The following is an 11988-nucleotide window of genomic DNA, read 5'->3' on the forward strand; positions in this document are numbered from 1 at the left end:
CCTCCGTAGCAATCTACCGGACACTCGAGATAGATTCAATCAAGAGAGAGATAAATATCCAATCCAGTCCAGAAGTGAACTGCAAAGAGAAAAACAAGAGGAAAAAAAAAGTAAGGTGGAAGTACGTGGTGCAGGAAACGCACAGCTCGCCAATCACCGCCCTCGACTCCTTCGATCTCCCCCCATCACTACCTACTCTTCCTTTTTAACATTCTGTCGACCTTTTGCACATTCTGCTCATTCTCTTAACTTCAAGTCTCAATTTTGACCTCTCGTTTCCCTCTCGGGTCAGCCTCCTCTGGGGTTGACGTTGTCGATGATCCAGCGCGTCGCTGTCGCGCCATTCCCCGCAGAGCCACGGCTTCCGTTATCCTCCGTCTAACGTCTCGTGTTTCAGAACATCGTTTTCGATTTTGAACCCCGTTCATCTGGTCCATTGACTATAACCTTAGCATCTCGATCATTGACCTGCTCCCGAATTTTCACGAATTCGCTATGGCCGGTTGATGCTACGGATGAATCAATAACCACGATTAAGGGCACCTGCGCTGCCCAGCAGACGGTTCTGCTTGGCTGAAACGTTGTTCTTGTGCTTTTGTTTCAATAATTTGTGATCTATCGTACCGTGACCCCCAGCTCTTGCAAAGCCCTCCAAATTCGCTCGGTCGCCCGAGTCACGATGGCGAGCAATGACTCCCCCAAACCACAATTCCTCGCGCCTCCTGCCGTGACAGCGCTTAGGCAGGAGGCTCGGAATATCGATCCCAAGATGGTTCGGACATTGAGTGATGATATGCGTGAGGAACGAGAGGAGTTGAAGGAAGCGGCCGAACAGACTTTGAACATCATTGTGGATATGGACCTTGAAGGTCGCATCAAATGGGTTAGCCCATCGTGGAAGCAGGTGGTGGGCTCGTCCCCTGATTTAGTGGAGGGCCGGATGATCTCTGAAATTCTGTTGGGCAACAAGGATGTGTTTCGTGATGCGATCGAGTCGATGAGGCAGGATGATTCGCGAAGTCGTTTCATTCGCTTCGCCCTCGAAATGGGACCTGATTCTGTCTTGAAATACTCACCTGAACTGCCCCCGATGGCTCCAAAGCATGAAACAGCCGAGGAGCAGGCGGAGCAGACCGTTGACATTCCAATTGAAGATAATCACAGTGTGCTCAACATGGAGGGACAGGGTATCATGGTGTATGACCGGACAGACGATGAAGCTGGCCATGTGCGTACCTCGATAATCGTGGATCACCTCCCAATATTGCATATACCGCTGACACCTTCTGAATACAGACTATGTGGATGTTGCGACCACTGACCGAGCCGAGAGAAGTGACAATTGACCTGCCGCCTCTGCTGGTGGAGTCTTTGGGTGTTGGAGCAGAGGTGTTGGCAAATTACCTGACTGAATTGGCCGAAGCTGCAGCAACAGAACCCGATCCTTCCAAGCATCCCGCGCCGACTCCCGTTCTCTGTCGCATCTGCGAGCGTCAGATTACGCCATGGTGGTTTGAGAAACACTCGGATCTGTGCCTGCAGGAACATCGAGCTGAGATGGATGTTCAATTGGCACAGGAGAACCTTAACGAGCATCGGCACGTTATTGTCAAGGTTCTTGATGCGCTGGAGGCTCGACAAGGCAGGCCTTTCATCGGGACCGATGGGAATCCAGTGCCTCCCCCCAGGCCGAGTACAAGGGATTGGCAATTGGACCCTCGCCCGCCAGCTCCGCTCCATCATCAGGTGGTGTCTCAAGTAGTAATTCAGCACCCGGGACGCCGCCTCGCTCGCGCGATCATTCTGCCTCTAGCGCCATGCCGAATCGACCCCGCTCATTCACAGTGCGGAGACCATTGGCTCGCATCGTCGAGCTTGTTCTTGATTTGTGCGATACTTCACTTGAGATCAGTATGCCAATGATCAAAGAATCTTCTCGAACAGATACAGAAGACTTCCGGACTTTGTCCCCACAATCCGAATCGCGGATCTCCCAGGTTCTTCAGTGGCAGTCCCCTAGCTCCAACACATTGGAACAAGAACAGGGTCTAGCCGCATTGTCAGCAGACACAGAACAAGTTGCCAAGGCAAAAGTCGATGCCGTCGTACGTCATCGCAAAATTGTTGAATACGCCGAACGCATTCGCATAGAATATACAGTTTTAGTCGAAGAATGCATTGGGGCTGCGCTAAGCAAAGCGGAGCGTATAGCTGCTGGCCAGCTCAGCGATTCTTCGTGCTCATCAGACGAAGAAATGCTACCCGAGAGCAATACCGGCAGCAATCATGGTCTGGACGACACCAGCAGCATTGCCGAGGAAGAGCCCCTCTCCCAAACCATGAGTCATGAATGGCAGCAAAAGCCATATCCAACAGCACCCTCCCCACGGCGACCAACATCTGCATTGACTTTGTCAATGCGCAATTCACCGGATCGGTCATTGCTCTCACAATCAGAACGCAGGCCATCATCCACAGCAGTTTCTACCGGCTCTAACAGCCCGATGGAATGTCCGACTCCACGATCGCACAAGAGTGCTGCGGGACTTTTGGGTACCTCGCAGCCTTCCCGACTGGGCCTCTCTTTAGCGGATATTGATGCTGGCGATAGTAGCGATAGCAGCCTACCCTCATCTGTCTTCCCAGGAGGCGTAAGAACAGATTCGCCCTCATCTGAGAGAAGTTTCGACCGGAAGCGCCGAAGTCTAGTGCTACCTGGACTCTCGAGTTCTCCTCGGCGGCAGCCGTCCCCCGCTCGAGTTCCCGGCCCGCATTCCCCATTGCGCATGCCGAAGCCTCGATTGTCTACTGGTGCGGAAGGATTGCCGTCACCAATTGTATCTCCATCCACATACGCAAGTGAACTGGCCTATCATCACTGCCGCCACCACCGTAGGGAGTCTTCAGCAACTTCGTCAGATGTAGCGAAGCCACCGCCGTCCCCACGCCTACCTTCAGTGAGTCAGCAACAGCCTCGACCTGCTCCATTGTCTATTAGGGATTTTGAAATCATCAAGCCAATCAGTAAAGGTGCTTTTGGCAGTGTCTACTTGGTAAAAAAGAAAGCCACTGGGGAGTATTATGCGATGAAAGTTCTGAAGAAGGCCGATATGATCGCGAAAAATCAGGTCACCAATGTGAAAGCAGAACGAGCCATCATGATGTGGCAAGGAGAGAGCGACTTTGTGGCCAAGCTTTACTGGACATTTTCCAGCAAGGACTATCTTTATTTGGTGATGGAATACCTCAACGGAGGTGACTGTTCATCACTTGTCAAGGTTCTTGGTGGCCTTCCTGAAGATTGGGCTAAAAAGTACATCGGCGAGGTCGTGCTTGGAGTCGAACATCTTCACAACCGAGGCATTGTGCATCGTGATCTGAAGCCTGATAACCTTCTGATCGACCAAAAAGGTCATTTGAAGCTGACGGACTTTGGACTATCGCGTATGGGGCTGGTTGGCCGTCAAAAACGCGTGCTTAAGAGCCCTGATGAGTCTGCACCGGATCTATTGAAGCAAGGTTCCTTCCCCCGTGCCATATCGGTTGCCTCTTCTCGATCAGCGTCATTTGACTTCCAGGCCAGCTCACCACCCGGGTCTACCCCACTGATTACACCTGAAGTGCCCGCCAATGCCATCCAACCATCCTACTTCAACCTCAACCAAGGTGGCCTGAGTCGGCAAGGCTCTCGTAGAGCCTCTGGATATCGCAGCGATAGCATGGGTAGTGATGGTCTCAATGGAATGTTTAGAACATTCTCGCTAAACGACAATGCGCATGAGCCTCCTATCTCGTCGCCAAGTATGTTCTCAACCAGTATGGTTGAAGAGGAGGGTCAGAGTGAGGCTGGCGAGTCTCCTCGACTTCAACCCCTGCAGCCAACATTTAGCAATCCGCTGGCACAGAATACTCCTCCCCATCAGGCTATGATACCTCCGGTGATGGCTCTATTTGACCCCGAAGACCACGATCGCCGCTTTGTGGGAACCCCCGATTACCTAGCTCCGGAAACTATCAATGGTGTCGGGCAAGATGAGATCAGTGATTGGTGGTCGTTGGGTTGCATCATGTTTGAATTCATCTTTGGATACCCCCCTTTCAATGCAGACACACCCGACGAGGTCTTCGAAAATATTCTCCATCGCAGAATCAATTGGCCGGACGACCCAGAGGAATATACTTCCCCGGAGTCCTTAGATCTTATGAATAAGCTCATGACTCTTAATCCTGGTGACAGAATAGGAGCCAACGTGGAAGAGAACTTCGCAAATGGCGGCGACGAAATTCGCAATCATCCATGGTTTTCCGAGATCAACTGGGAAACACTGCTAGAGGACAAGGCACAATTCGTTCCAAACATCGAAAACCCGGAGGATACAGAGTATTTTGATTCTCGCGGTGCCACTCTCCAGTCTTTCGCAGAGGAATTGGAAGATGAGAATTCGCCACAACCGCCAACGTCCAATGGCCCAGACCGACCTCATGATGCACTGTTCAAAGTTAGATCACAAGTCAATTCGACAAAACGGCCATTGATGCCGCTGCACATCCCTCCTCACGTTCGTGATGCGCGTGATTCACGAAGTCGAAGATTGAGTGAACCGGCTTTGGCCGATGATTTCGGCAGCTTTAACTTCAAGAATCTTCCGATGCTGGAGAAGGCCAATAAGGATGTGATCCAAAAGATGCGACAGGAGGCTCTCCAGGCGCAGCACAGACAATCTACTTCATCCTCCGCCGCTCAGACGCCCATCAGTTCGTCCCAGCCCTCCTTGGAGGGTAGTCCTCTCCCCATGTCACTTCAGCGAACTTTGTCACAGAACAAGGGCAACAACCGCCCTTCCTCTCCATCCGGCCTGAGTCAGACGAACTCGTCCCCCAGCAGACCGTCACAGCCATCATCTCCCCTCCTAGTTCAGTTCAGTACAGGCACCAATCAAGAACGGCGCAAGACCTCGGGCTCCTCATCAGCCTCCCACCAATCAAATGGACCCTTCCAAGCTTCCTCTGCAGACCAAGGCCGTATGCCAAATCTCAGGCTGGGCTCGGTGGCATCATCTCCCGTCAAGCCTAACAGGATCCCAGCTCATTCCCCGGAAAAGACACCCACCAGCCAACGACATGGCAGTGTCCCAGCGAGCCGTACACGATCGCACACAATTGGGTCCCAGGATGGGGATGCTTCCTCATTCCCGAAGGAACCATTTGTGCCCCATCATCATAAACGCCGCAGTCAACTCTTTGACATCTCACCTTCGTCTTCTGACAATGAAGATCCTCGCACCAAGGCACTTTTAAAGGTCCAACGTCGCCGGCAAAGTTCTCGCCGGTTATCCCAAATCAACATCATGGAAGGCCCTTTCTTCCGTCCATTAGATGTGCTCATTTGTGAAGATCATCCCGTCTCTCGGCTGGTCATGGAACGACTGTTCGAAAAACTTCGCTGCCGAACCATCACTGTTACAAATGGCGCGGAAGCTGTCAGATACGCTCTTAGCGAAGTTCAATTTGATATCATCATGACTGAGTATCGACTTCCTCAAGTCAACGGTGTTGACTTTGCTCGAATGGTCCGGGAAACACGCAGTGCCAACAGACATACTCCTATCATTGCTGTGACTGGCTACTTGAAAGACCTCCCGGAAAACCACAATTTCGATGCTTTGATCCAAAAGCCCCCAACTTTGCCCAAACTCACCGAGGCGCTGTCCAAGTGGTGTGTGTGGAAGCCCCCTTCTACGGATTACAGCCCCTCCCAACCTGTTCCTGTTCCGGGCTCCGGTGTTCGGTCCAGTGCCGTAACAACCGAGGATAGTCCCAGTTCCGCATCCTCTGGATTTGTGCTCAACCCCCCCAGCTCTTATCGAGGATCTAGCCGGGATGACTCGCTTAGTAGTAGCATATTTGGTGATATCGAGACCTTTAAGCCAGAGGATGTCCCTGTGATCATCAACCGGAACTCGGATGACTGGGATCAATGTCACGGTGGATTGGGAATATCAGAAGAGCCAGGGCAACACTCAGGAAAGTCAGATCCTAATGTTGTACCTGTTCCCGGCCTCCTTCATGCCGCCTCAGCACCCGCGGCCATGGACGCCAGTGGTTGCATGACGCCCCGAAAGCAACGGTCTAGCGAGGCCATTCGTGCCAAAAGGGAATCGCTCGAGAAAAAGCGGTATGAAGGTGCTGAATCGGGCGATGATGAAGATGAAGAGCTTGGAAATTCCCAAACACGTCGCAGTCCACCCTCACGAAATCATCGGCCCGGCTCCAAGCTCGGAATCGAAATGATGCGGACCAACAGCCGAGGGAGTGTTGTCAGTGGAAGCGAGGAACTGCTAAAGAAAGAGAGGGAGGCGCTCCGAAGCCAAGGCGCGGAATTTGTTGATAACGAAGGTAGCGAGGGGTCTCTGGGCTCGCCTGCCAGCACGAGCTTAGAGGACCGTTTCGAGGCCGTCAGCATCCCGGAAGAATCCGAAGATGAAGAACAGCTCAGTCCTCGTCACTCGCCCTCAGGATCTGGGCCCCTCGCCTTTCAACATCACCGTCCATCTTTAGCCCACCAAGACACGTCCATCTACTCGGGACATTCCCAGCACCGCCAGTCGATCAGCAGTCCACCAATGTTGAACCAGGGCCAAAAGACGCCCCCGTGGGATTTGGCCCAGTGCACTTCCCACCCTGCTGCCCCACCAATCACTCCGGAAGTGAAGATATCAGGTAATGTGCTGACTCCAGAGGCTGGGTCTGGTGCGGACACCGACTGTAGTCCTACACCCGACTCTGAAGCTACGCCACGACCTCTTCATCCTTCCCCCAGCCCTGATCCTGAGCAGACCCCTCGTCCCGCGGAACGCCATCGACCGGACTTGACCTTCACCTTCAAAAGATAGATGTCGATTTCCTTTCTTGGTATCCAAAGGAGCCAGCTTCTGCCTGAATTCTGCATTCTTCAATATGTTTCTATTCTGTCTACATATTGCCGACCACCTACTTTGTCTTTGTAAACTTTCTCTTTGTCTTACCGCTTACCCCCACGGGGGACTTGTTTCCTGTACCCGCATGGATGCATTGTCATATTCACTCCCTTACGTCTCTTATGTCTGAATGTTGTTCTCGGATTCTTTGGAGCAGGGTGTTCCGGTCTGTCTTTTGATTGCATGTTTCTTTTCTTTTTACTAGCCATCATTTTCTTCTGGCGATGGTAGTCTATGTTCCATCTCCGTGACCATGTGATTTGAAATTCAAACATCAGCTGGACGCTGTTTCTTTCCTTTTACACACATATCTATTTCCAAGGCCTCCGTTTTCGTATCTGCGCGTTGTTCGATGTTCCGAGTCCAGTAGTTCGAGACCGCCCATGTACCGAACCCAGGCCACAGAGCCACCGATCCTGGCCTCTCGTTCCCCGATGCCGTTTGCTTCACAGCTGCGATTGGATACCGAAGCCCCAATGATGGTGCCGATCATTGTTTCATGAGCTCGATAGATGCCTGTCAAAAGCCTACCCCACCTCGCGGTAGTACGTGGGAACTGACCTATGAGGGTGTAGAATGGACGCACCGAAGCCACGCGCAAGGCGATCGTGGGAGTTGGGAGGTTTCTATTGGGCATTTGGGGTTATGCAGTGAGTTTTACTCCGTATGAACGCACTTGTCGAGTGGATGGAGTGGATTCTCCATAGGAATGTACGTTTCTGGCCTCCGCACTCCGTGTACAGCATTATGTAGGCCATCATGGTCGCCGAGGCACAACGTCAGGGTGATATCACCGTAGAAAATACCACTCCGGCCATGCAATATATTGATCTATTCTTATAACTGTCCCCCAACCAGCCCACCACACCGGTACGCCCCTGACGCAGGGGACCACCCGGTGGCGGGAGGCGTCCTTGGCGTGATCCCGATAATCGTAGCGTTAAGGGGGAATATAAGCATAAAACCATCCGGGCGTTCTTGATTTCCGAGGTCCGTTTCTGGGATTATGCCTCGGGTTCATTGCCACTTGGTGGATCAGTGCTGGAGCTGTCAGTGGCCAGGACATTTTGCAGGTCGCTGCTTGGCCAAGTTCAGTTGCCAAGCGTGGTTGCCAAGACCCAGTGCACAAAAATGCATTGCGTATGCAGGAAATCTTGATTCTTGAATTGAACCTGAATTGGACATGAATTGGAAAGGGTTGGGTTGAACGGGGTGCACAGGGTTGGACTCTGCATCGGATGGACTTGTTCCCATATCGAGGACTCCGGAGGTGGCAACGAGAGGCCCAACACAACCCCTTTTCCCCTTAATTAACTGCAAAAGAAATTAATTCATATTGTCGCATAACGCCCATCGAGATCATCGTGCAAAGCCCACTTAAAAGCGACAAAAACACATCGAGGCCCAGACTCTGCACCGTGCTGGGACCCCCCTTCTCCACTTGGCTTTGCATCCTCATTTCCCTGTAAAGCGCTTTCTTTTTTTCTTTTTTCCATTTTTCCTTTCTGTTGTCCGTATATCAGTGCCTGAGTATCGAGTTCACCTTGCGTTTTGCGTGTTTGTCGGGTTTGAAAGCAGACATTCCTCGGCGATAAATTCCGCTTGCTCCGGCCCCCGCATTCTGTTTGGCCTGGTGCCATGTCGTCCCCCGTGGAGGAGCGAAGGACCCAAGAGAAGGACAAGGGCAAGGATTCAGATATCTCACCCACGTCCGATGATGGCACCTGCGTGACTGAGCCTGAGCGGACCGACCGCGTAACCGATCACCTAAGGGTCGATACAAACCATCCGGTCGATGATACTCCATTCATGCGCACACCATCGGCCCGGCGAGAAGAGGCTACTCGTTTGGAAGATGATTTGATGCTGTTACAGGCCGAGCGGATGACGTCGCGTTCAACACACCAGCCAGATGATGAACACGACCAGAATTCCATCAGTCGCGCCCGCTCGCGTCGCTCGGAGCCCGTCGATGAGTTCGATGAGGCTACAAACCCGCTGCACGAGAAGGCTGCTATTTACAAACCTCCCGAAAAGCCCAACACTCAAATCGCGGTTTTTGTCAAGAAGCTGCACCAATCGAGCTTCCTCGTGCGCTACTTGACTTATATCCTCCCCGTTGTCCTCATCCTCCTGATCCCGTTGCTGGTCGGCGCTCTCAGGTTTCCTAATGCCAGTGTGGGAGGTGTGGAACTGATGTGGTTTGCAATTTGGTTGGAAATTGTCTGGTTGACTCTCTGGGCTGGACGAGTAAGTACTGATTGGGAAACGACCCCTCCCCCCAGCATGAGCTGTACTAATTTGGGCTTGTTATCTTTTACGATTAGGTTGTTGGAAAGTGTTTGCCTCCAACCGTTGGTCTTCTAGCTAGTATTTTCACCAATAACGCGAAGAAATGGCGCGACATGGCCAAGCAGCTCGAGTTCCATGCAGCCATGTTTTTCTGGTGGCTCGGCGTCGAGATTTCCTTCTTGCCGACGATGAAGAACCACCATGTCAATGGCAATAGGGGGACCAGAGGATGGGAAAACACTCTCAACAAAATCATCATATCCATCTTCGTCTGGACGATCCTGAATTTCATCGAGAAGATTCTCATTCAGCTGATTGCCATTAGCTTCCACATGCGGACTTACGCGGACCGCATTGAGATCAACAAGTTCCAGATTGGTAGCCTGACCAAGTTGTACGACTTTTCTCGGTCTACGCTGAGTGAGAAAGACGATGTTTTCAAGGAGCAGACCGAGGAACCGACTCCCTCGGGAATCAAGACCCCGTTGCACTATGCTGGTTTGGCCCAGCGGAAGGCGAAGGGCGCCTTGAACAAAGTTGGAAATCGGGTGGGAGATGTGGCTGGCGCAGTAGTTGCTGATGTTACTGGCCGTACGGCTACTCGCAGCACTGATGCCTACCAGGTCGTTTTGGCCCTCCTAAGGACCACCGGGGGCTGCCAGGTTCTGGCACGCCGTCTGTATCGCACGTTCGTAAGGGACGGCTTCGAGACGGTCTTCGGTGGTGATTTGAAGGCAGCATTCGATGACGGCGAGGAAGCCGAAGCTGCCTTTACCATGTTTGATCGTGATATGAATGGTGACATCTCCATGGAGGAACTGGAAGCCGTCTGCGTTGATATTGGCCGCGAGCGCAAATCCATCACCGCATCCCTGAAGGACTTGGATTCTGTCGTATCCAAGTTGGATGACGTGTTTATGTTCTTTGTGTTTCTCATTGTGCTCATCGTGTTTTTGTCGCTCATCTCGACCTCGGCTGCAGGTGTCCTCACCTCCGCGGGTTCCGCTATTCTTGCACTCTCTTGGTTGTTCTCTGCTACGGCCCAGGAGTTCCTCCAGTCGGTTGTATTCGTGTTCGTCAAGCATCCCTTCGATGTTGGTGACCGTGTCACGGTCTACGGCAATTCGGGTGATAGTGGTCTTGGCGATGATTACTTTGTGAAGGAGATCACTCTACTTTACACCGAGTTCAAGAAAATGCAAGGCCATGTGGTACAGGCGCCTAACAGCTACCTCAATGGGCTTTTCATTCTGAACCAGCGTCGATCCGGTGCCCTCGCTGAGGCAGTTCCAATCATCATCAAATACGGCACCACCATTGAACAGCTCGACGCCCTGCGGCAGCGACTTTTGGAGTTCGTTCGCAGCGAGAAACGCGATTTCCAAGGCAACATTCTCACTGAAATGCGCGCCGTCACGGAGAACTTCTCGCTCACGCTGAACGTGGTCTTTTTCTACAAGTCCAATTGGCAAAATGAGGGTCTACGTTTGCAGCGCCGCAACAAGTTCATCTGTATGCTCATGGTCGCTCTTCAGGAGATCGGCATCGAGGGCCCACGCATGAACCTCCAGGGTGCCAAGTTCGACATTCCCTTCCACGTCAACTATGGCAAGCAGCGCTCTGCAGACCGACACGATCCCGTCGATGCCGAGGAGGTCCCGATCTCCGAAGAGCCCCACCACCACCTGCCCGAGAACACTGGAGCCAGCAGTGGCAGCGCTGTCCGTCATCCATCGATTCTTCGCAAGGGTATCAACACAGCCAGTGCCCGTGCACGCGGCCCGTCCGTCTCGCAGCGGAAACACGTGGATTTCTCCTTGGGTATGTCTAACATGGCATCCAACGACGTTATGGGAGATGTGTTCGAGGACCGTGGTCTGCGCATCGATGATGTCGTCCGTACTGCCAACCGCGACGCTGCCGAGCGCCGCATCCAGGAAGAAGCTGAGGAGGAGGAGGAGCGTCGGAGTCGCACTTCCTCTTCCCGGCATCGTCGCCCCTCTAACTTGAGCGCCCCCTCCAACAAAGACGACGGTCACCCATCGGCCGACGCTAACAGCTTCCGCAGCGGTCAGTCATCCCTTAGCCGCAACCGGTTCTTCCACCACCGCAGCAGCGTGGGTCAAGATAGGGACGATTTGATGGAGCAGGGCCGCTCTGCAGAGCCCACTCCTCCCCCTCCGGCTGCGGCGCCCAGTTTCAAGGAGCACCCAAATTGAACTGAGCCATGATCACCCTTGATCTTTTGTCCACTGAACATATATCATTCTCATTCTCCCATTCCCCTTTTTCATACACCGTGCTGTGCCCTGTGGGACTTGTCATGATGAGCTATAATCTCTCTTTCTACTATACATATATCCCCATATCGATCTTTAAGCTCCTTTTTTGTTATCCTTTTGGCGGCCTATTGATCATACAGCATTTTGGTGAGGTCTTTGTTATTTCATCTTGAATATTTTACTCTCAATCAAACTTGTCCACTTTCTGCGTTGGATCATTAAAATCATATCCAGATCTATCTTATTCACATCATCTGTGAGAGTAGGTTCTTCGATCACCTTCACCATGACAGCCCACAACCATGGGTATTATCGAGAATTCAGTGTGACACAGCATAGGCTTGATTCCGGACTAATTTCGTTTCAAAAGTCTCACGGCCATTCCAGCCTGCGAGGTTGCATCGGTCAAATCGAGCTTATTGATGGCTGCCTTGAAG

At 52.3% G+C, this 11988-nt stretch overlaps 2 protein-coding genes across 2 annotated transcripts; both read left to right on the forward strand.

Annotated features, from left to right (window-relative positions):
* Positions 1–679: 679 nt before the first annotated feature.
* N7457_006514 (protein kinase RIM15) lies at positions 680–6893 on the forward strand (the record flags this gene model as incomplete). Its single annotated transcript, XM_057177558.1, is given in 3 exon segments — positions 680–1228; positions 1297–1674; positions 1689–6893. The coding sequence occupies 3 exon segments, from the start codon at positions 680–682 to the stop codon at positions 6891–6893; spliced, it is 6132 nt and encodes a 2043-aa protein (XP_057031860.1).
* Positions 6894–8615: 1722 nt separating this feature from the next.
* Positions 8616–11488, forward strand: N7457_006515 (Mechanosensitive ion channel family; the record flags this gene model as incomplete). Its single annotated transcript, XM_057177559.1, has 2 exons — positions 8616–9227; positions 9305–11488. 2 exons carry the CDS (start codon positions 8616–8618, stop codon positions 11486–11488), a joined length of 2796 nt encoding a protein of 931 aa, XP_057031861.1.
* Positions 11489–11988: the final 500 nt, after the last annotated feature.

Source organism: Penicillium paradoxum, assembly GCF_028828445.1.
Source record: "Penicillium paradoxum strain IBT 22861 chromosome Unknown utg000005l_segment0_segment0, whole genome shotgun sequence".
NCBI classification, from domain to species: Eukaryota; Fungi; Ascomycota; class Eurotiomycetes; order Eurotiales; family Aspergillaceae; genus Penicillium; species Penicillium paradoxum.